This window comes from Amphibalanus amphitrite, unplaced genomic scaffold (genome assembly GCF_019059575.1).
Source record: "Amphibalanus amphitrite isolate SeventyFive unplaced genomic scaffold, NRLGWU_Aamphi_draft 000316F_arrow, whole genome shotgun sequence".
NCBI classification, from domain to species: domain Eukaryota; kingdom Metazoa; phylum Arthropoda; class Thecostraca; order Balanomorpha; family Balanidae; genus Amphibalanus; species Amphibalanus amphitrite.
The window spans coordinates 462465-487877 of NW_024881811.1; the positions used below are offsets into that span (position 1 = coordinate 462465).

The 25413-nt window shown below is 46.9% G+C and overlaps 1 protein-coding gene and 1 pseudogene across 1 annotated transcript; both read right to left on the bottom strand.

Moving 5' to 3' along the window:
- Positions 1–22002: 22002 nt before the first annotated feature.
- LOC122388285 lies at positions 22003–22459 on the bottom strand (annotated as a pseudogene).
- On the bottom strand, positions 22003–22883 carry LOC122388286 (cytochrome c oxidase copper chaperone-like). Its single transcript, XM_043379238.1, has one exon. It carries the CDS (start codon positions 22874–22876, stop codon positions 22646–22648), a length of 231 nt encoding a protein of 76 aa, XP_043235173.1. The 5' UTR covers positions 22877–22883; the 3' UTR covers positions 22003–22645.
- Positions 22884–25413: the final 2530 nt, after the last annotated feature.

The following is a 25413-nucleotide window of genomic DNA, read 5'->3' on the forward strand; positions in this document are numbered from 1 at the left end:
TAAGATAAAGATCGTATTTTGTAAAAGATCGTACCGTAAAAAGATCGTAAGCAAAAGATCGTAAAGCAATTGATCGTATGCAAAATATCGTACGAAAATGATCGTAAGATAAAGATCGTATGTTGTAAAAGATCGTACGACAAAAAGATCGTAAGCAAAAGATCGTAAAGCAATTGATCGTATGAAAAAAAGATCGTAGGAAAATGATCGTAAGATAAATATCGTATGTCGTAAAAGATCGTACGACCAAGGATCGTAAGCAAAAGATCGTAAAGCAATGGATCGTACAAAAAAGATCGTAGGAAAATGATCGTAAGATAAAGATCGTATGTTGTAAAAGATCGTTCGACAAAGGATCGTAACGTTACGTCTTTTGAATATAACGGGAAAATCTCAGTATGAGCGGCCCGGCCCGGCCCGGCCTGTAACGCTTTTGAGAGGCTTATATCTCAGCAACCGCTGAACCGATTGGCCTGCGGTCTTTTTTTCTGGGTAGCCCCATCCCTTCTTCCCCGTAATTGACTACTTTTGATACATCTCAGTGGCCGTCGTGGCACGTGCCACGTGAGAAGTCAAGGGTGTTCAAGCAGTTTTGCAAAAGTAATGGTTTTGAGAGGCCCATATCTCAGCAGCGGCTTGAGCGATTGTCTTGCGGTAATTTTTATAGGGTAGCTGCATCCCTTCTACCAAAGGTCGGATACCCTTGATCTATGTGAGTGACCCCCAATGCACGTGCAAAATACAAAAAGAAGAGGTGCCAAATTTGTTCCCATTTCAGTAACTCGGTAATTACTGGGGCGATTTCGAACCAATGATGGACAATTGACATCTTTAACCGGCCTTCGATAACAATCACTCCTTTAACTAGGATTGGATTGAAACTAGGATCCTATACCTAACTAGGAGAATTGCGACTTCGATAGTGATAACGCGATAAACATCTGTTGATGACTCGTAAAGCGATGACGATTCAATATGAAAATGTAACAGTGCGAAGGAAAAAGTATTTTTAACGCCGTTTACTTCAGCCGCTTAAGCAACATTTTAACCTTCCAGGCGGTGGGGGGGGGGAGATGGGGGGGGAACATGGGTTTAGTTGTATTCACTTCAAATAGGTACATGAAAACGGCAGCACATACATTCATTTATTCGGCACATATACAACGCGTTGCTTTGAGGTGTCATTGAGCCATCTAAGCTCTGAAATAACATCAATGTATGGTCGAGCTTACGACGGCCACTTACTACGCGAACACAGAAATTGATAAGCTTTGTATGCGCTGGAGTTGGGCTGCACCATGTAAATACCATATTTTGACTGTACGATCTTTATCTCATACGATCATTTGGCGTACAATCATTTTCCTTGACGATCTTTAGCGAATACGATCTTTTGTCCATACGAGCATTATGTCGTACGATCTTTATACATTACGACTTTTTGGCATACGATCATTTTCCTTGACGATCTTTAGCGAATACCTACGATCTGTTGTCCATACGATCATTATGTCGTACGATCTTTATCCATTACGACTTTTTGGCATACCATCATTTTCCTTGACGATCTTTAGCGAATACGATCTTTTGTCCATACGAGCATTATGTCGTACGATCTTTATCCATTACGATATTTTGCATACGATCAACTGCCTACGATCTTCTGCCATACGATCTTCTGCTTTACGATCTTTTGTCCGGTTACCGATTGTTTTATCTTTACGTGACCAGTTTGGAAGAGTTATTATGCCAGCAGTTACGCTTTTAGGCATGATCTAAATTGTACTTACATATGCTGTACCTACAGTTAACCCTATTCCTGGCGGGCTCCGCCGGGACAAGAAACTGGCGGGGGGGGGCCGATTCGGCCCCCCCCCTGAGATCTCGAGAACGAAGCAAGATAGCGACAAGCGGTAAACGGCATCGGATACGCACGGCCATGATCTACAATTTTTACAAAGGTCATTTTCAGGTCAGGTCAAAGATGACGTCACAGGGGTCGAAAAAGTCAAAATGGCGGCACTAGATATGGAGAGAGTTTTTCTCGAATAACTTTCGAATTAGTCAAGATAGGAACAAACTAAGGGCATCATCGTGATCCTCTCATCAATCCGCATCGAATGATATATATATGTTGACCTCGAAAGGTCAAGGTCAAAGGTTGACCTCAGGTCACGTGACCTCGAGGTCATCATGTATATCATTCGATGCGTCTTGACGAGCTGAACACAATGAGACCATCCACGCGTCTGTATCTTGTTCCTGTACGGAGTTATTGGCCAAAAACCTTTGGTGACCTTTGATGACGTCACATGACCTCACAGCTGCCCAACAGCAAAACAGACCTCAAGGTAGTGAAGGTTGATCGTATATGAAGTCATGTATGGTATATGGGGCCATTCCGACCCGTTTTAGTGGTAAAAACAGGGAGTTGATTTTTCCCCCATTGACTTATAATGGGAAGGTCGCGAAATTGACCTGACCTTAGGTCACCGATATCAAAATTCCGAGATATACAAATTGCACATACTGGTACCCTTACTAAACCCTGAAGAGAAGAAATTGATCGGTCAAAAACTCTAGCTCTGGCGTGATTGCAAACTTTTCTGAGGTAGCGTCACCAAACCGCCTCTGGTGACCTGACCTTAGGTCAGATCAACTCAAAATTTTCAGACATGTTGCGTAGAAGCCTTTTAGGAAAAGTCAGAAAATTTGAGCTTCCTAGCTCAACGCGTTTGGGAGATATAACCAAAAAACCTCAGGGGGGGGCTCCTGAGGCCCCCCCCCGCCAGGAATAGGGTTAAGAAGGCTTGCTGAACTAGCACGCTTACAGCCATTGGTGGAGTTTTCCAGGTAAGTTGGTGGGTCCAAAAGTCGTCAAACCTACAATGTCCGACTGTCAAGTTGAATAAAATGAAACTGAATAAATTCCTATCATTACGGATAGGGGAGAGTGGGGTGGGTTGTATCAGTTTTTACTCCGAGACCCATAACCTGGTAACTATCCGTGATAAACTCATTATTTCCATACTATCTCCTTCCTTGATTCTTCTGCTTTTTCGTGCCAAGTAACTTTTCCGTTACCTCTACCAGTTTTTCTTCTGCGGTCTGCCGAATAGAACAATGTTTTTGATACAACTTGCCCCATGGCTTGGGTGAGTTGTATTACATGGTGGGGTAAAATTTGTATCACTAGGTATGTCACGTTTCAGGGTGTGTGCTTGCTACTGGCTTTGAACATAACAACAACATTAAATGGGGTTAATACAAAGCATATGCTCAAAGGCTTCACTTTTATTAGACCAAACTTAGGTCAATGCAATCCGAACGAAACATCGAAACGTCAAACGAACGAAACATCAACAGACTAGTTAGACGCAAAAGTGACCCGTTAAGAGCAAAGAAGCCAACACATTGTGCCGAAATGGAACGAGTATTGACTAGCTATCTACAAACGCGAGCCAGGGCTTAGCTTTCGCGATCAAAAGCAACATACCCATACATACATACATACATACATACATACATGTTACAACATACCCCACCCGGCTCTGATACAACATGTACCTCGCCGCCATCTTGGAAAAAACATCCTCGTGCTCAAAAACAGCGGACAGCTGGAGAAATCCATTTTCACTCACGCAGCCTTAGAACCTACCCTCACCACCGCTACGGAGATCTTTCAAATTCGTGCACATGTAAATGCCCAAATCACACATTTTCTTGCAACTTATTTTTTTAGAATGACATTAAAAAAAAAACATAAAATCGGCTCCCACCTCGAGACGCGTCCACCCAGCCACACGACAGAACAGGGAAAGATTGCGCCCGGAAAACGTCGTCGGCTGGTCGTGTCACGAGCTCCATCTATTGGATAAGTTTGGCACAATTCGCCCTGATACAACTTGGACATGATACAACTCTCCCCGCTCTCCCCTATATTATCTTGCAGTACACAGAGATTCCAAAGCTCCTGAATGCCCAATACATTGAATTGCAAAGCAACCAAGTCATTTTGCTCATAACTAAAGTAAAGGCCGCCCCACACTGGAACTCGCATGCGGGTTGCGAGTTTCGGGTTTTCTGTTTTTTTTTTTCAAAATCGAATGATACAATCTAAGCTGAGTGACCCACACTACCATCTAACAACCGAGTCTGCATGTTTTTAGCTTGCGAGCGACCTTGCATCGCATTCCAAAAGTTGATTTTGAGTCAACTTTCGATTTTCCTCGCTGCGAGGTTTGCGGGTTTTTCGTTGGAGTCGAATTTTGGTTCGTTGCGCTGGTATTGCGACTCTACGTAATTTTCTGAAGGTGCACCGGCTTCATTGCATTCATAAAGTTACCCCAAGGGAACGGTCTAATCACTCTATGAATTAGTATTATGCTCGCAAACTCAAAACCCGCAAACTCGCAACCCGCATGCGAGGTCCAGTTTAGGGCGGCCTTAAGCCAAAAGCACAGTGGTCGGCAGGTCCTCCGGGGTCGTGCCCCCTTTTTTTGGCGCCAGGCAGGGCCATTACCCCCACCTACCAGACCCCATTGGTGATACAACCAAGGTTACTGAAATTCCATACTTTTCCGTGACTCTTTGGGTACCATATCTGCGAGAAACCGCAGGCCCCCTCCCCTGCGGTTTCTCGCAGATATCTCAAAAACGTTGGCACGGAGCGACACCATTTTGGAACATTTTATCATGCATCGTTTCTGCACATGTTGTGAATATTTCAGACCAGAGTCACTCAAGGTCAGGTCACCAGATCACGTCAAGTGACCTCACCTCAGTAAAGACTGCAACGCCTGCTTTAGCTGCATTGAGTGACAGATCTCTTTCAAACTTTCAGGAATTGATAAAGGCAACAACATGTACAAAATTTGTATCTCGGAGATTTGATGTCGGTGACCAAAGTTCAGGTCAATTTCACGCCCTCTCCCATTATCAATGGGAGAGGGCGCAAAGTCAATGGTAGAAAATTGAAAGGCGCCTCTTTTGGACCAGTGTCATTCCTAACACTGTGACACTCTTATTTACAAGTAACATGACCGCTGAACCGGAAAATTGCACCCGTAACCCCACTGTATGTCCCTGAGGTCATTTCAGGTCATGAATGGTATCTAACAGCTATTCGCTAATAACTTTTGATAAAGGCATCTCAGAGCGATGAAAATGCCTTAGATGTGTTCAGCTCGACGATACGGATCGACTGATGTGCAACAAAACCTTCGATGCTTCTCGACGGGAGGATCACGATGCTGATAAAAGTGAGCTCTTGCAAGTTTTGAGCGAAAAGTTTTAAGAAAAACTATCAGCAAGCAACGTACATTTTGGCAGTTTTTGTCTCCTGCAGGCTAAACCATCTTCGGCTGAATCTGAGGGCAGGCATCAGAAAAAACGTTAAGAGAGCTATCGAATGCGTTTTTCCGCAGCGCTGTAGCTCTATCCTTTCCTGAGCTATAGGCCAGTTTGTCGAAAATTGTCAAAGGTTGACCTGGAAATTGGCGAAATTTTACGTTCGATGAACTCTGGTGACCTGACCTTTGATTTGACCTAAAAGGTGACCATAGTTTTTCATCATTTCTTACGCTCTTTCGATCGCCGACTACGGCGTTTCGCTAGTGACCCAGGACCCAAGTTAATAGGGGGTGTTCAACCTCCATCTCCAGCAGGGCGTGGAAATCCAGGAGCCCTGCAGCGGGGGCGCGGGTTAACCCCCATACGTATAGGGGTAGCGGGTATTTTTCGAGAATAGATCACGTTAAAAGGGTCGGATCACGAAAAAAACTGTACCATCGAGCCGATCATTTTTATCTGTCCTGAAAATGGCATGACCTTAACCCGAATGACCGTTGATTTGTGAGATCTTTCTTGAGATCATGGCAGGCCACAAAATCTCACTTCAAGAAGTTACAGCAGGACCCGATTAACTCGGCAGTTGTTATTGACCTATGGAAGGTCACCCAATGACAAACGACCTTTAAATTGGGTAGCAGCGGCTGCTTATCTTCACGGGCAACACGCTAAATTTTTCTGCAAAGCTCCAGCTCAGAGACCGAGATGCTCAGGTCAGGGTGCAATGGACGACTCTTCTCCCTTGCGTTAGTGACTGTGAAAACGCCAATAGACGAGCGCCGGCTAGTACATGGCAGTTACTTTCCACGACTGTACGGAATGGTGAGCAGCTACATGAAATTTGGCATGCGCCAGCTAATCAGTTCATGCTTTGTGCGTTTGACCTCGACTAATCTTTGAATCCTGGGGCACAACAGTTGCGATGTTTGTCCCATCAAGGCAGGGGCCCGGGAACGATTTTCAAGTTGGGGGGGCGAGCCTAAAATACCTGACATGATGCATATGAAGCAGTGGCGTAGCCAGGGGTCTAAGGGGACACGTAGGTACCCCCCCCCCCCTATGGGGTTCAAAGGAACCTTCGGGTCCGAGAGGCCGTGCGGCGCCATTTGACCGCTGATCGGGTTAACGATGGCCATATTTTGACTCAGAAGGGCCCCATGGGGCTCGTTAGAGCACCTCATGGGTCCTAAATAACCACACTTAAGATCTCCATAAGAGCCCACGCCGGCTTCTGAGGGCCTTTTGCAGACTTTAAGGGCCCCTCGGTGGTCTCCAAAGGCCCGTTACTGGCCTCTGAGAGTTCTTACCGGCCTATGAGGGGCCAGTTGTAGGGGCATTTCCCGCCTGTGATGGTCACACACTTATTTTTCTGAGGGCCCCATAACGGCAACTGTGGGGGCCCTCATTGGCGCCTACGAGGGCCCACACCGGTGCCTCTGAGCGTTTCACACCCCCCCCCCCCCCCCAACTCTGAGTGTCTACACCAGTGCCTATTAAAGCCCTATATCGGCGGCTCTGAGGACCCAACAGCCAACACCTGCGCATCTAAAGGCCACCCACTGGTGACTTTTGAGGGCCCCACACCGGTGACTCTGAGCCCTGAGGGCCCCACCAGCGTCTGACAGTACCATGCCGGTCTCTAAGGACCCCACAAGACTTCTTCTGCCGGCCTAAGGGCCCCTTGCCGGTCACTGAGAACCCCCTGCCGGCTTGTAGAGGGTTCGCGTCAGCAGCTCAAAATACCCCACACCCGTCTGCGTCCACACCAGCGTCTATGAGGGCCCACAGCAACGCCTGTAAGGACCCTCACCGGCGCCTAGCTGAGAGAATCACACTAGCATCTCTGAGCGCCCACACCGGCACCTGCATGACGGCCCCACACCAGTGCCTCTAAAGGTCCCTTACCGGCGGCTCTGAGGGCCCTACGCCGGTGATTCTGAGGGTGTTATCGATAACCGAAGATACCACACAAGCCCTTATGTGTCGATGAGCTTTAATCCCATACCGGCCTTCCGAGGGCGCTACGTCAGTGCACTCATTGTCCCACATCCCTCCCTCACACCCGAGCGAGTAAACTGTGTTATACCTATAGCAACGATTTTACCACCGTTGTACGTTATGTATTTTTCAAAGTTGACTCAGAATGGTCCAGTATAAAATTTGGCATGCTAAACTTATGGCCAAGGCCAGGCCCAAATCAAAGCGGGATGACAATAGCAGATGTTGTCAAATCGATACTGTATCAGCAGAAACCATTCAGATGGCTAGGAAAGGGCCGTGTGTTGATGTTTAGATGTATACTTTAAGGAAACAATAAGGAAATAAGTCCGGAAAAGGGAGGAAAGATCCTTTCACGCTGCCTCAATGTTGAGGGGGCGCCGCCCCCTCGGCTCTCAAGTTGGGGGGGCAAGCGCCCCCGCTGCCCCCCCTGTTCCCGGGTCTATGCATCAAGGGAGCCATTAATTCTTAAAAAAGATGAGGCTTTTTCAGAGGCCCTCATTACCCCCCGCCGAAGGGCACCATTACCCCCAAAGGGGGCATGCCCCACCATTTGCCGACCCCTGAAAAGCAAATCCAAAATATATTTTGGGGCTGGACCTTCTTCAGTTTAAACCTTCTTGGATTCCAATAGTAGAAAATGTAAAAACATGACCTTTTTTCCTCGATAATAATTATCAAAACTAATGCTGTACAAATATATACTTAATTTGAAAGAATGTAATATTTAGACCACAGGTCTTTATCAAACAGTTTCAAACTAGAAAAGTTAGTATTTGTACAGCATTAGTTATGATAATTATCGAGGAAAAAAGGTCATGTTTTTACATTTTCTACTATTTATAAACATGTTCCTCGCACAAGCACTAACCTCATTAAAGGTAGTGTGCCAGCTTTCTTGGACCGTATGGAGTTAATGGCCCAGATGAGGAGAACCGGATTTTTAGAACTTATCCATAGGGGAGAGCGGGGCCAGTTGAACCACTTTTTATATATTGACATGCACAGCGAGATCTAGTTGTGATATCGAAAAATGCACAATGCCATGAAAAAATATGCTCTTTTGGCTTTATTTTAAGACATGTAAAATTATGTTTTAAACATATTTTGCTGCCAAACGCATGCTTATAAAACAGCTCTACGCCCGTTTCAAATGACCCCGATGCGAGGGTCAATTGAACCAGCCCATGGGGTCAATTGCACCTATCCTTAACAATGGGATGTTTTCCTCTTTAAGGCCACTTTCTTAAGGAGATATTTTGTCCGGTTTACTTTTCCAAATGCTACATTCAATAGGTCGTTGGAAAGCTAAAAGTGCAAAGTTCCTCATAATAGGTGACATAAAGTACATAGACTATGGTAAAATGGGCGGATGAGAAAAATGAGAAATATCTCAGGCTATAGTGTGCTTTGAAGCAAAAGGCTGGAGAAAAAGGGGTCAAAAATTGAGTTGTATTAAACAATTATTTCAGTTTAAAAGCTCATTTCAAAGGTGGAATATTTCCTTTAATGTTTACAGCCCCTGAACAATAACCATTGCAAAGGTCACCGGGGTCCATTGAAACGGCCTGTGGCCCTGTTTCAACTGACCCTCAGAGAAGCGTTTCAATTGACCCCATCCGCTCCCGCCATCTCGCACGCGCCGTAAAGCACATGTCAAACGAGCTGGAGGGACGGCATCATGCTGAATGAAGGGCCAAATAAGGTGTTATTCCGGAGCCAGGAGTTCTTCTTTCAGCAAACAAATGTATATGAGATATCACAAAATATTCATAAGAACGATTTCTCCCAAACGCCCCTCAAAAACACAAAAGCAAGTGTCAAATCAAAATTACCGTCCGTTTGCCGCCCAAACGCCGTTGACAAAGGAAGTGGTCGAGCGCGAATGCGCAGTGGTGTCGGCAACGCCATATGTTGCATACTGTTGAAAATAAAGCCATGTTTCATCTGACCCCGTGTTTCAACTGGCCCCGCTCTCCCCTACCTTCAAAACTCATGGAAACGTCTTATATTCTTCAAATTTTGAGTACCCCAGTGCGAAATTCGCCCCGACGGGTTGTCGGTCGTACCCCAACCACATTTCACACCACTATGAACAATAAATGCACACACTGAAATCGCTATTACCGATATGCTCATCCAATCAAGTTTCGATAAACCCGTTCATCATCATCTCCTGCGGTTTCGAACACGCCTGTTAGGTGGCTTCTGATGCTCGTCGAGGTCGGAATTTCCAAATACGCGTGGTGCGTCGGGCCGCGCGCTCTGACTTCGGCCAAGAAAAATGCGTCAGCTGATCATTGTCATTTCTGCCCACGGACGTATAAATAACCCATTTACGCCCTTCGTTGCGTTTTCGCAACACAAGCAAGCGTCGACATGATCAAATCTTGAGAAGTGTGTAATGGCGTCTCACCGATGAGACAAGTTTCAGCGCGTTTAGCATGGTTGTGCGCATGATGCTACGCAGTTACAAGTTTGTGCGGCCGGTAACTTACCGTCCAGAGCTCCCAGAGGGAAGTCGAAGGTCCCGTCAGTGATGACGTCACGAAAACCAAAATAAGTAGATTAAGTGATTAATTATATCGTAATGAATAATGTGTGAACATATTCTGCAGAGTCCCTACAATAGCTAGAATATGCATTTTATTAACAAATTATGCTGCAAATAGGGTTTGTGACTATTTTCAAATATGACTACAGTCGTGTTGCGGTAACGCAACGTTGGGCACATCGGAAAGACAGGGGTGTTGCGAAAACGCAACGAGGGGCAAATTGGCAGTGCAGCGGAAGTATAGGAACATCAAATAGACTTCACTTGTGGTACGCTGTGGGTCCTTTCCTTCTCTCCCCAATCTTCCTCCCTCTCTTCCACGCTTCCCCAACTCTCTCTCCTTCCCTCCCCCCTCCCTCTCTCTCTCTCTCTCTCTCTCTCTCTCTCTCTCTCTCTCTCTCTCTCTCTCTCTCTCTCTCTCTCTCTCTCTCTCTCTCTCGTTTTGTAGTCGTGAGGGACGTGTAGGTATGTAAAGTGCAAGGTGCATTTGCACGTGAATGTTGCGACACGTTTCACATTAGCTCACTTAAACAGCTATCAAACACTCATTTCTTTTTCTCTCGCAGATTATCGGGCTGTTCACTAACTGCAATGGGTTTTCGAGCATCTGAAAATCGTATGGTAGGAAAAGGACCTGCATCAAATGGTCGGCGATGCTAACGGAGCTGAGAGATAGCGAGGTACTTTGAAAATTGGATCTACTATGTACTAAATAATGGGGACGTAGTCTGGTATCAGACGACAGATATTGTCATTCTCTGGATACAATCCGCTGACCCTTAGTCCTTACTTTAGAAAAGATAACTCCCAGAGTCGGCAAATGTGGGATATGCCCCCTCGGGGGGGGGGGCAACAGACCCCTTCGGCAGGGGTGATGAGGGCGTCTGGGAAAATAATAGTTTATTTTTAGAATTCATGGTTTGCACGGATTGATAAGGTGGTTGATGTGAAGCATTGCTTGTTTGTTTACTGAGGGTAGGCCTGTCTAATCAGACCATTTTAGAGCTAGAAGCATTATTGGAATTAGGGAAAACATTGGTCTGAGCGGGCATGGTGAATCGTCGAGGCTGAGCCCATCCACCCAGGCCACCCATGAACCAGCCCCACCCACCCCCCCCCCCCCCCCTTCCCAAGCACTTACTGCATCCGGCTACAGACCTGTGCTCCTATGGGACCTGCTCGAATGCGATATAGTTGCCCGTCCAGCTCGAAACAGGGGTTGAGGCATGGAGGAGAAGGATTCTACTATCCTGGAGATGGAAAGGACGGATTAACGGAACACTTGGAAAGTGTGAACTGCGTCGAATCACTGGTCTGCCCTGGCATTGTCTCGAGAGAGAGGTTACAAGTGAAGGTCGCTTAGAGTGGGACAATGACAATTTTGTATTAGGTCTAAAAGTGATAAAATGGGTCCTGGGAGACACTTTAAGCCAGGGGCGGATCCAGAAAATCTCCAAGGGAGGGGCCATTAGAAACCAGGAGGCCCCCCCATAATCCCACCTGTTGGAGGCCCCATCTTCCCACTTGTTGGCCCCCCCCAAAAAAAAAAACTGCGTCTATTGAGCTTATCTAGCTGTTCAGGCAACATCTCAACATCTGTGCAGGCTTGGAGGCCCTCTGTGCAGGTTAGGAGGCCCTGTAAAAGTGGTCATCTCTGTGAGTATAAGAGACCTCCAAGTTATGAAAAGCCTTACCAATCTTCTAACAAAGAAGTCTTCTCAGCTAGTCTTCTAAGAAATAACTAAGTGGGTAGGTTAAAAAAAAAACTCATCGGATTTCCGCCACTTTATTTTCAGGAGGCCCCCTTTTCAGCTTTTTAACTTTTTAACTTTTTATTTTATTTTTGAAAAAAATCGGCCAAGGGGGGGCCATGGCCCCCATGCCCCCCCCCTTGTATCCGCGCCTGCTTTAAGCCGAGTTGTTATGACGCGCTACGCCTTACGCGGGTAATTTGTGAAAGCCGGATAGGTTCTTTTTTTTGCTAAGAGTAGGCATGACTACCCTGCATTTGAATTTAACTTTACTCCTAGGAGGGTGGTTAACAATGGTATTGCGGATAGGCGCTTAGGCGAAGCACAGGTTTACTCCCAATCCTCGGTTAAATTGTTTTCTGTTTGGGGTTCTCATATGAGAGGGTAATGGGCTAATGGCTCGGCTCTGTCTAGCTTCCAAAAAGAAAGCACCGCCCAGGGTACATGCCAACCACTAGGTACTTTAAATGGACAATTGTTGTTGATAATGACCGTTTGTTGCCATCTCCCCGTTCGCGAACCCTTAAGTTATGCTTCCTCATTCAGGCTCTTAGGCGGGTAATAAAGCATGAGGGATGTGGGTTCCGCATTATCCAGCAATATTTGTCAACAGTTGGTGAATTATATGTTAAAACAAACAAGCATATACGGCGGTTTAGTGTACTTTATGTCCGTCTGATGTGCCCGTCGTTGCGTTTTCGCAACGCTGATGGCGCCCGGTGTGCCCTTCGTTGCGATTTCGCAACGCACGTTTTTTACGTTTTTCTCGAAAACTTTTGCTGCCGGCAAAAATTATTTTCGATTCCATGCAAGGCCCTGGTAGAAGCGTAACATATCTTGATTTCATCGATTTTCATGATGGTCAATATTCCTGGGCATAAATGGGATAAACTGGACTGACGATCCCAATGGAAGATAGTGAAGCCGACAAGGCGCCATTTTACGTTGCCAAAAACCCGTGCTCTGAAAGGTCACCGAACCATTACAATTGGAATTGCGTCTAAACGGATGATCGGATCGAGATGCTGGTGGTACCGTTCGATGGGTAATGCTTTGAGGCAGGTGATGATGCATGTCGCAGGTCATTCGGTGTCACGTGGCGCGTGCCACGTGCCGACAAAGTCTGGAAGGGTAAAAACCTTTAAGCGACGCTCCAAATTAAACGGTGCGCGGCACAGGTGCGAAATTCACAGGTCACATGTCCCGGTGTTTGACCATTAACATATGGTATGCTCGGCAGCAGGGGGTGCGGAATGCACGCGCCAGGGGCGAAAAACATGTTTTGAGGATGCATCCTCCGATTCCGGAAAACCTTGACCTAGGCACACCAAATTTGGCACCCTGACACTACTGGACGAGCGCTTTAAGATGTTGTGCAAATAGATGTGCTGAGGTACACGGTGCACGTGCTGTGCACGTGCAAACCTTTTGATGTTGCACTCCAGGTGTCACATATGCGGGTAGGGCGGGTAGCGCTGGCAAGCTCAAAGTGCCAAATTTACACAGGCCACCCAGAATGCATTCCAGCATAGTTATTGAGCATATCCATCTCCTGGTGGCCCCCAAAGGTGCGCTCTGCACGTGCAAAAAATTATCCGCGCCGGGCGGTGGGGATGCTTGGACTGTGGACACCCTATGTGGATTTATGTAAATATCTCGAAAACGGCGTTGTGTAGCGCCGCCGTTTTTGGCACACCCTTTCATACATCTTTTTCACACATGCTGCGTAGCTTTCAGACTTAGGTCACTCAAGGTTAGGTCACCAGGTTACGTCCAAGTGGCCTTACCTTAGGAAAAATTATAATGCCCGTGTTAGCTACACAGACTATACAATCGACTTAAAACGTGCAGCAATTGAGAAGATCAACAGTATATACGTGGAGTACCTACCTCTACCTCGAAATTTCAATATCACTGACCTAGGGTTCTGTTGATTTTGCGACCTCAGACCACCAGCACGGCAAATCATTTATTTTGTCAAATTCGGGCTCCTAAACTTTTTGCTACCCAGCAACGCATATTTACGCCTCAATCGCCGGCCAGCGCAGCATAGGCATCTTTGTTATCTACGTTGTTTGCGCCTGCAGTAATACTGTACCGCAATAACCATTATCTTCATCTTTCACCCATAGATGGCAGTAGCAAAGCGCCTGCATCTATGCTGTGCCGCAGTGCTCTTACAATACGAGCTGAGCAATGAGCATTAAGCAAGCAAGTGATATTGAAGTCATAGGCGACGGAACGAGGGGGGCACCGGGGCACCGTGCTCCCCTTGATTTTGGCATTTTAGCATAGCCCTTTCCATGCAACGCCCTATGGGAGTTGCATGGAAAGAATGGGACCAAATGTCGGCAGTGCCCCCCTTTAATTGAAGGTGTTCCGCCGCCACTGATTGAAATTCCGAGGTAGAGGTACTCTACGTATATGCTGTTGCTCTTATCAATCGCTGCACGTTTTAAACCGATTGTTCAGTCTGTGTAGCTGATGACGGGCACTATAACTTTTCCTATGGTAAGGTCACTTGGACGTAACCTGATGACCTAACCTTGAGTGACCTAAGTCTGAAAGTTACGCAGCATGTGTGAAAAAGATGTATGAAAAGGTGTGCCAAAAACGGCGGCGCTACACAACGCCGTTTTCGAGATATTTACATAAATCCACATGGGGTGTCCAAGCATACCCACCGCCCTGCGCGGATAATTTTTTGCACGTGCAGAGCGCACCATTGGGGGCCACCAGGAGATGGATATGCTCAATAACTATGCTGGAATGCGTTCTGGGTGGCCTGTGTAAATTTGGCACTTTGAGCTTGCCAGCGCTACCCGCCCTACCCGCATATGTGACACCTGGAGTGCAACATCAAAAGGTTTGCACGTGCACAGCACGTGCAGCGTGTACCCCAGCACGCCTATTTGTACAGCACCTTAAAGCGCGTGTCCAGTAGTGTCAGTGTGCCAAATTTGGTGTGCCTAGGTCAAGGTTTTCCGGAATCGGAGGATGCCTCCTCGAAACATGTTTTTCGCCACTAGCGCGTGCATTCCGCACCCCCTGATGCCGAGCATACCATATGTTAGTGGTCCAACACTGGGACATGTGACCTGTGAGTTCGGCACCTGTGCCGCCCTTCGTTTGATTTGAAGCGTCGCTTAAAGGTTTTTGCCCTTTTTAAGTTTGTCGGCACGTGGCACGCGCCATGTGACACCGGGTGATATGTGACATCCATCATCACCTGCCTCAAGGAACTACCCGTCAAACGGTACCACCAGCATCTCGATCCAATCATCCGTTTGGACGCAATTCTAATTGTATTGGCTCGATGACCTTCCAGAGCACGGTTTTTTGGCAACGTAAAATGGCGCCTTGTCGGCTTCACCTGAATGGAGGTGGTTGCGGGTCCAGTTTATTTATACGTCCGTGTTTCTGCCACTTGCTTGTGGTGAAATGGGGTCATAACTTATAAGACGGCTTTTTTATATCAATTATTTTACATAAAATCATATTTCAAACCATAAATAATGTTCGACAGCCAAATGAAAGAAACAATACCAATACGGGCTTACAGTTTAAGGCTCGACATTGTGTTGTCTACGATTAGACAGCTGATAACTCATTCCCGTACGTCGTATGGTCGTAACACTATAATGACCTTTGCTTATTGTCACAAGTGCGCCGCATTCGCGATTGTTGCCCGACGCCTGTTTGCAGGTGAGCCCACTACAGTTGTTATACATATCTAAAAACCGAAAAACTTTTAGGCGAAAAAGGCACTATTCCAGGCCCATTTTTGATTTTTTTTTGCGATATTAGGTAAAAACAAAAGCTTCTTATCCTAGGAAAAATAAAATGGGAAATCTTTCAAAGGTGGCACACTACCTTTAAAGAACTTCTTGGATTCCATTCCACTCTTATTTTTAATGACGGATTTTTAATCATTATTTTGAGAGGCTGATATCTCAGCAACCGCTGGGCCGATTCGCGTGTGAACTACATGGCGTGTGACAGGCGATTACCGAGCTCTTAATTCTTTGACGAAACCTGACAGGTAGGTACCCGTTACCACACATTCAGACCTTCTCTAACCTACACGGTAAGGGCAGATTTTCAAAGATAGATTTGCTCCGCGCGTACCCATCATCAAATACCCATGAACCAGGACGACATTCAGAAAACCGCCGTGACAACTGACAACTCCCTTCGGCAAATATGAGTGGCTCTAGCTCTATATGCCGATGGGTCTCCGCAATAGCGGCGCGAGTTTCCAGAGATTCATGGATAGTCTGTTTAGAGATTTAGATTGTGTTTTCAACTACCTACTTGGACGATATCCTTGTCAACCTTAAGAGCAGTATAAAACTCACAAGTAAGTAAGTTACTGAGTTTGTCATAAACTATTATATCGTAAATGTTCGTTCATTCCAAACCGGTTTCGTTTCATACAAGAAACATCATCAGTGGTAGGTACGTACACTTCACAAGTGTCAGTGGTAACGGACAAACAGCACAACAATAAATACACACATATGTAGTCGGTCCATTTATTCGCGCCGTTTAATTTCGTACCGGCTTCTCTTCTGTGTCTTATTGTTTCCTGCGTTGTCTCTTGTCCGATTTTATATCTGATTAATTCACGTCACTTAACCCGCGCACCGACGGGGGTCTGCGCCAACTTCGCACCGACGGGGGGGGGATGACCGCCCCCCCCTGAGATCTCGAGAACGAAGCAAGATAGCGACAAGCGGTAAACGGCATCGGATACGCACGGCCAAGATCTACAATTTTTACTAAGGTCATTTTCAGGTCAGGTCAAAGATGACGTCACAGGGGTCGAAAAAGTCAAAATGGCGGCGCTAGATATGGAGAGAGTTTTTCTCGAATAACTTTCGAATTAGTCAAGATAGGAACAAAGTAAGGGCTTCATCGTGATCCTCTCGTCAATCCGCATCGAATGATATATATGTTGACCTCGAAAGGTCAAGGTCAAAGGTTGACCTCAGGTCACGTGACCTCGAGGTCATCATGTATATCATTCGATGCGTCTTGACGAGCTGAACACAATGAGACCATCCACGCGTCTTTATCTTGTTCCTGTACGGAGTTATTGGCCAAAAACCTTTGGTGACCTTTGATGACGTCACATGACCTCACAGCTGCCCAACAGCAAAACAGACCTCAAGGTAGTGAAGGTTGATCGTATATGAAGTCATGTATGGTATATGGGCCATTCCGACCCGTTTTAGTGGTAAAAACAGGGAGTTGATTTTTCCCCCATTGACTTATAATGGGGAGGTCGCGAAATTGACCTGACCTTAGGTCACCGATATCAAAATTCCGAGATAAACAAATTGTAGCTACTAATGACCTAATAATATTCTGCGACTTTCAAAGGCCTCCGACATCTACTGTAGCTCTGGCACGGTGACAAAGTTGCAAAAAAGTGACTTGAGGTTGGGTCATTCAAAGTGACCTGGTGACCTGACCTTAAAAGGTAGGAAGTTCAAACTTGCACACCATGTGTAAAATTGATGAGGTTATAGTCATACCAAATTTCGCGGCGCTACGCGCCGCGGTTTTCCCGCTATTCGCGAAAAACCTCAGGGGGGGCGGACATCCGCCCCCCCGTCGGTGCGCGGGTTAAGTATTTATTTGATATTGTCATAATTATCTACGGGGCTGTTACTTTAGTTTCTGTTTAGTTGCAGCCCTAGTACCTAAGTTTCCGATGTCTCTTCGGTTTGTTGTCGCTCTTGTGTCGGGGAGTCCTGGCGGCCGGCACGAGCGGTGCGGTGGTGGTGCAATATAAGCTCTCTTGTGAAGCTTGCGTGTCGGAGCCGGGGTGGCGAGGCGAGACCCGTCTACACATATACAGTTGGTGCACACGCTAAACATACATGTGGTCCTACAGGGCGCGATCGATAAAAGGTCAATAACATGAAGAGCTATCCAATGTAAGCAAGGTTACCTGACAACAGACAGGGGATATGCCGATGTTGTGCCATTAAGCCTTGGCTTCAGTTGATGGATGAAAAGTGATTCCAAGATCCTGAGAGAATGTGATGGCTCGCTGCCTAAAATGGTAAAGTCGTTGAAGGAGACAGGGGTGTCACATGTGTGACGTCACACCATATGACACATTCCGAATTGCGCCCACACAAAATGCGCCATGGCAAGGGCGCATTTAGGGCTATGTCAAGACGTCGAGGCTTTCAATGTTATCGTATAATGTTATAAAAGTGGTCTTTCAAAAATTGGTGTTAGAAGCCGGAGTTTGACCCCAGAAGGTCTGAGGGGCCCGTACTGACCAATAAAGACATTCAGGGGAACATTATCGCCCTTGCCAGTAAAAGGGCTAACTTTGCATGGTTCTTTAATGCATAATTTCACGTGGCGCAATTAGGGCATGCTGTGCCTAAATGAACATTTTGCAGGGGTCAGGAAAACCGTAATTTGTTCCAATAAAATGAACTTTAATTATAAGAGTGGAGGTAGATTTAACTAGAAAAATGTTCATCGATCGTTATTAACCCGCGCCCCACTGGGGGGGGGGGGAGGGAGAGCTATTAAGGCCCCTCCCGTTTTTCTGCAATAACTTCTAAACGGCTTGACGTATCGACGCCAAATTTCAGTAGGTACCTTCGGCTGCATCAATTTGACACCTTGTGTCAAAATATGAACTTCGTAGTTCGTAGCTACCATAGGTCGGCCGGAAATGACGTCAGAGTGACGTCATGTTAGTCCGATTTCGACGCAATACATTGAACCACGGCAATCGCTCCCAAGAGCTCAGTTTTTTAAGCTAGATCCAATTTATTTGCATAAAAGGGCTCAGAATAGACTGCGCTATCAAACTGCTATCTCGGATTTTCGAAATTTTGAAAATTTCGAAAATTTAATATAATAAAATTCAAAATTTATATTTTTACATTTTTTCAAAAAGTTTTTGACTTTTCGTAAAAACGGAAAAAATATGATAGAACGCATTATTTTGACCAACTCTAGCAAGTTTTTGCTAAACATCTTCAAAAATGGCCAAGTTATACGCACTATTGCAAAAAAAATCACAATTATTAATTTTTCAAATCAATTTTTCAGCACGTATTCAACATCGTACGCCAATATAAATAGCACCATCATGTTCCTGAGCTCAAACTGCATCCAATAGACACCTTTTTTGTTGAAAAATTCTTACTTCAAAATTTGACCTTTTTTGACCTGAAAGTGACCTGACCTAAGCTAAATTCGACTCAAAATGACCTCGAATGACACAGACATCAAATTCGAAATATTTGGCCTAAATGGACCATAGAACATGTGTCACGTGACCGACGCATGATATAATATTTTCGTGACCTGTGATGACTTGACCTTGACCTGAAAATCAAAGTACAAGTTTGGTACCCTCAGGGTATCTAGAGCATCTGTTCACGAGTGTGAACCAAAAATGAGCCTGATCTGACTTGTAAGACGGCGCGGCGGCCAGAGCCCAAAACGTGAACAAGCCAAAATGCTAATAATTTTTACTTTGACGTGACCTGTGACGTCATCGGTGACCTCGAGGTCAATGAAATTAGGTGATTGCGAGACTCCCTTGACATCGGTTTCTGCGTTTTTCCAGAATTTCCGTGAATTATTGTATGCTGACGTTATAATAACTAATAAATGGTTTCGCAACAAACGCTAAAGTTTGCTATCTTCTATACTATTGTATCGATAAATTGTTTATTTTGTTAAAGGAAGACTGCCACCTTCAAAAAGTTTTCTCAGATCGGCCTATGATTTATTCCCTGGACAAAACAAAATTTTAGAATTCACCTGACAAAGTATCATCACGTGAATCGCGAAAAAAAATGTCGATTATCATACAATTATCAATCGGTTAATGTCTAGCGACAATGTTTACACATCACTAGACTTCAAGGTCATAAGATTATTACATTTTATTTGAAAAAGTAAGGTATTTTATGATTTACTAATATATGATTTCATAAGAAATTGGCCATGTTTAATTTATTTTGCATTTAAGTTCGTAAAACATTTAAAAATCATGGCTCATTTGGAATGGGTCTGGCCCATGTTAAACCCCATTTCCCACACTTTTTTGGAAAAAATGAACTACTGAATATATAAGTTTAACTTTTATTTTGACACTTCAAAATTCTTCTCTGATCTCGAAACAATCAAAGTTTTGACATATATTTACCAAAAGATAAGAAAATTCATGTTTCAAAGTTATCGATAAACAGTAGAGATGTCGGTTTTCTTGGACTAAAAAAATGGCATCAAACTAAACTTTGGTCTCCGATTTCTCGCAAACGGGTTCGAATTTCGGAAAACCGACTTCAGTCTGGGACATAGGTGGCTCAGCTCTAGTGAAAACCGTTTTGTGGAAAAAAGGTGGCAGTCTACCTTTAATAAAACATCAATAACACATTAAAAGTAAAGAAATAATAATTAATTACGTCACTTGGATTCATACGGTGCGCCACCAAGTGCGCCAACAACTGTCTCATATCACGCAATCTCGCAGATTCTGCAAAAAAGTTCGTAGCTCTGAACTTTATATCGGTACGGAACATTCTGACCGTCCTGACTATCCGGCATTTCCTATACTGAACGTCCGGGATTTCCTTGACTGAATCTGCGTGACCCCAGTGTAGCCGACCCTGTGTAATTTTTATCAGCTGAACTTGACCTGCGTACCGATTTTCTGCAAAACCCGCAAACTCTCAGATCACGGACGTAGGATCCCGCATAGTGTAGCTAGACCTTAACCCGCGCACCGACGGGGGTCTGCGCCAACTTCGTACCGACGGGGGGGGGCGGATGACCGCCCCCCCCCTGAGATCTCGAGAACGAAGCGAGATAGCGACAAGCGGTAAACGGCAAGGGATACGCACGGACAAGGTCTACAATTTTTACTAAGGTCATTTTCAGGTCAGGTCAAAGATGACGTCACAGGGGTCAAAAAAGTCAAAATGGCGACGCTAGGTATAGGGAGTTTTTCTCGAATAACTTTCGAACTAGTCAACATAAGAACAAACTAAGGGCATCATCGTGATCCTCTCGTCAATCCGCATCGAATGATGTATATGTTGACCTCGAAAGGTCAAGGTCATAGGTTGACCTCAGGTCACGTGACCTCGAGGTCATCATGTATATCATTCGATGCGCCTTGACGAGCTGAACACAATGAGACCATCCGCGCGGCTGTATCTTGTTCCTGTACGGAGTTATTGTAAAAAAAAAACCGCTGGTGACCTTTTGATGTCACATGACCTTACAGCTGCCCAACAGCAAAACAGACCTCAATGTAGTGAAGGTTGCTCGTATATGAGGTCACGTATGGTTTATGGGGCCGTTCCGACCCGTTTTAGTGGTAAAAACAGGGAGTTGATTTTTCCCCCATTGACTTATAATGGGGAGGTCGAGAAATTGACCTGACCTTAGGTCATCGATATAAAAATTCCGAGATATACAAATTGTAGCTACTAATGACCTTATAACATCCTGCGACTTTCGAAGGCCTCCGACATCTATTGTAGCTCTGGCACGGTGACAAAGTTGCAAAAAAGTAACTTGAGGTTGGGTCATTCAAAGTGACCTGGTGACCTGACCTTAAAAGTTAGGAGGTTCGAACTTGCACACCATGTGTAAAATTGATGAGCGAATAGTCGTACCAAATTTCGCGTACGCGCCGCGGTTTTCCCGCTATTCGCGAAAAACCTCAGGGGGGGCGGATATCCGCCCCCCCCCCCCGTCGGTGCGCGTGTTAAGGGTGGCCACTTTGCCCCAGTCTCCCCTGCCCGTTCGCTGTTGTCGCCCAAAGGCTACTGTTTTCATCCATGCAACACATTTATTCAAACCATTTTCGTAAACACCGCAACAAAGAGTGCGCGACGCGATCGTATCACCGCCGCGTCGGCCAATCCCTGAAGGCCACAGCCGCTGGCCGGCCCACCGTCTGCCGGAAGGCGCGGCGACGCGCCGCTCCTCGGGCTTGCAACAGCTATCGGGAGGGGAGGGGCGCCCCTGGCGCTCCCCAGGCCTGCCAGAGGTCGGAGGGAGGGCATCATAGCGATGGTATGCGAGAGCACTGTAGCGCCGCGTCTCGGGCGATTCGCAGCATCACCATTCACCAGTAACACGATGGCACTAACGCATCGGCGCATGAACGCGCTAACGAAAGAATCAATACCTCGATTGCATTGTTAAATGTTATCCACTGAAGGCGCACACGTGTCGCACAACTTGACGGGGATGGAAGAGAGCGCACAGGCCCGAATGCTCCTAAGATATCATTCGGAGCGTTGACACGTATGCCAATTACGAACAGACACTTCTAATTTTTCCAACGTGCTACAACAGCTCTGCGCACCAGTCGTCCAGACACTGCCAGCAGTCGGTGGCCTGTTTGACGTTGCACCCAATCAGGTCCTGCAGCCACTCCACGAACAGCTCCTTGTCCTTCTTCAGCACGAGGAACTGGCCCAGCACGATGTAGGCCTTGTCGAATCGTTGGCCACCAGCTTTTAGCCGTTGACTTCGGCGATGCCAGCCAGAGCAGTGACCGGCTTGTCGCCCATCGGCTCCGCCACGAAGTTGCGGTGCTTCTGCGTCGTCGAAGACATCTTGGGGTCGTTTTTTATCGTGTTAACCATATGAACAGCACAACAATCAATACATACCTATGTACTATTTGTGTCTTTATCGCACAGGCAAAACTCGTCCATTGCGCTCCCTGTACCCCGACCACCGATCCACGCCGTCCGGGTGGCGCGACACCGCCGCCCGGGTGGCGCGACACCGCCGCCCGGGTGGCGCGACACCGCCGCCCGGGTGGCGCGACACCGCCGCCCGGGTGGCGCGACACCGCCGCCCGGGTGGCACGACACCGCCGCCCGGGTGGCGCGACACCGCCGCCCGGGTGGCGCGACACCGCCGCCCGGGTGGCGCGACACCGCCGCCCGGGTGGTACGACACCGCCGCCGCCTCCCGTCTAGATGTTGAAGCCCATGTCGCGCATGCACTGTTTGTGCGCCTCGATCAGTGGCCGGCAGTGTTCCTCGCCGTTCAGCACGATACACTCGTCCCGGGCGCGCTTGGTCTCCGGACAGGCGCAGCACGCCTTGCACTTGGCTGGCTTGTTCTGTGCGGCGGCCGGTTGGTCGCCGCGAGCCGCCGCCGCCGCCGCCGCCGCCGTCGGCGCTGAGGGGCCCTGCCCGGGCATCGCTGACCTGTGGGCGGGTCGCCGGTCAGCGGGTTATACGGAGCGCACCCGACGCCGGGCTGGGTCGGGCCAGCGCCGAAGGCTGCAGCCGGCACCGAGCCCCCAACCGGACGGCGTCCACCGCAACGAGACGAAGCGGTGCACTGGGCACTCGCTCATTTCCATGGTGTGTCAGAAGTGGAAATAGCCGAACGGCCTTGGTTCTCCAGCCTTGTCAATAGATGGCAGTACCGCAATATGGGCGGCGGATCGTGCGATTGACGTCAAATTTTCGGTACCTGCTAAGAATTGAATGGCGGATCTTGTCATGCAAGAATCAAGTAAATCGGTCCACAACTTTTCTAACAACAGGGGTATAAAGTCAAACACCCTGCGAGAGCGGCGGCGCGGCGGCCGTTACGCACCGCCTGGGAGACCACCGGCGCGGGACGGTTTCGACTTTGCAGGGCACTAAAACCTGTCAACTGCTTGGAATAGTTATTATAGCAAAATTTTATTCAAGTGAGGAATAATCCAAGGACAGGAAGCATGTATGTTTGTGTGCATACTGTGCAAGCCAAGAAGCTGCATTAGCAGATACTCGCTAACATTAGATCCAGCCAAGTCCCAACGCATTCCACGGGATGTGTTTCTGATGAGTCAACAATATTTATCGTTCAAGGGCGGATACAGTTGTAATGTAACAATACAAGAAATATTTTTGCACAGCCCTATTCCTTGAATAATTCTCAACGCCTTATGCCTAGTTGAGCGAATTAGTCCACCCTGGTCGAATAAATCAGGCGATTTCGCCAAATGGTCGAAGAAAACCGACCTCAACGTTAATTTGGGCATGTACTCTTAACCCTCGCCCGTAAACGGTGTTTTGCCACCTTCGCCCATGCAGGGGGCGGGGTTGGTGCGACCCCCCCCCCTGGCGTTTGAAAACGGAGCGTTGTAGAGCTTAGCGGAAAAGACCAACGGATTGCTCTCAACGAGATCTCGCGATTGGTGGTATATTTTTTGGTCCTAGGTCAACATTTGACCTACTTATGACCGGTCAAAGGTCAAATTTTCGGAAAAATCTAACTTTTTCAGATTTCCGCGCCGATTGCGCCAAAACGGTAAGAGATATCGACTTGAAACCTTCACTATCGTGATCCTTGATCAATTCTCTATCGTTTGGTGTATATTTCGATGTCGTAACTCTAAAAATGATGCGTTGGGAGCATCGGAAGTCTGCAAGGTCATTTGTGCATTGGGTCACGTCAGGCGTGTGACGTCACTGACCTGACCCTGACCCAAAATGAACTACAAGAAACAACCGACGATGCCTGAAATGGATAGCAAATTCGAATTCAGGGCATCAAAATACCCCGAAAAGGCATACAAGTGCAAGAAGTCATTACAGGTCAACCGAGGTCACTGACCTTACCTTGACCTTTAGTAACCTTCAAAATGTCAACGGACATTGTGCCAATGTCAAATCAGCCAGTTGTGATTCTAAAACAATCCATCAGTGTGTCAGGTCAGTCGGCATTTATACCAGTGTGAAGCAATCTCCAATTTAGCGTAAATCTGGCCGGAGGCTGTTCCCTTTACGACGTCATAACTCCGTGACCTGACATGACCTTGACAAAAAAAATTTACCAAAAGTTGCGCAAAGGATGCCCCAAAGGGTACTGAAAATTTGAGCAGGCTATCTGAAACGGTTCGGCGTGTAGCTAAGAAAAACCTCAGGGGGGGGGGGGTTGCACTAACCCCCCCCCCTACATGGGCGAGGGTTAAAACTCGCATTGGGCGGATAGGGTCTCCGAGGTATTGGCAACGAGGTAAACAACGTTTTCGGCTCCCGAATACGTCCAAGTGATCCGCCTCCTTAGCTTAAATCCAGATCCGCCAGCTTAAAAGATACATAAAAATGTTTTAGACATTAACCCGCGCCCGGCTGGGGGTCCTGGATTTCCACGCCCTGCTGGGGGGGGGGGGGTGTTTGAACACCCCCCCCCTTCTAACTCGGCTTCTGGGCCACGTAGCGATACGCGGAAGGCGGCGTTCGAAAGAGCGTAAAAAATAATGAGGAAATCACTTCGGTCAATTTTTGGGTCAGGTCAAAGGTCAGGTCACCAGAGGTCATTGAAGGCAAAATTTCGCCGATTTCCAGGTCGAATGTCGACAATTTCCAAGAAGCCAACGCATAACTCGGGAACCAATAGAGCTACAGCGCCGCGGAAAAGCGCATTCGATAGCCCTATTAGCGCCCTTTCTGAGTAATTCTCTCAGATTTGACCTAACGTCAACGGTTTTGCCTGCAGGGGGCAAAAACTGCAAAAATAGCCGATTTTTTCGGAAACCGTTTTTCTGCAATAACTTTTGACCCAAGCCTTGTACGAGCTTACTTTTACCGGCATCGTGTTCCTCTCGTCAAGACGCATCGAATGAACTATAACTTGACCTTGAAAGGTCAACTTGAAAATTTGACCTCAGGTCAAGATCATGACCTGACCGGAAAGGGTCATGTTGCATATCAGTCGATCCGTATCGTCGAGCTGAACACA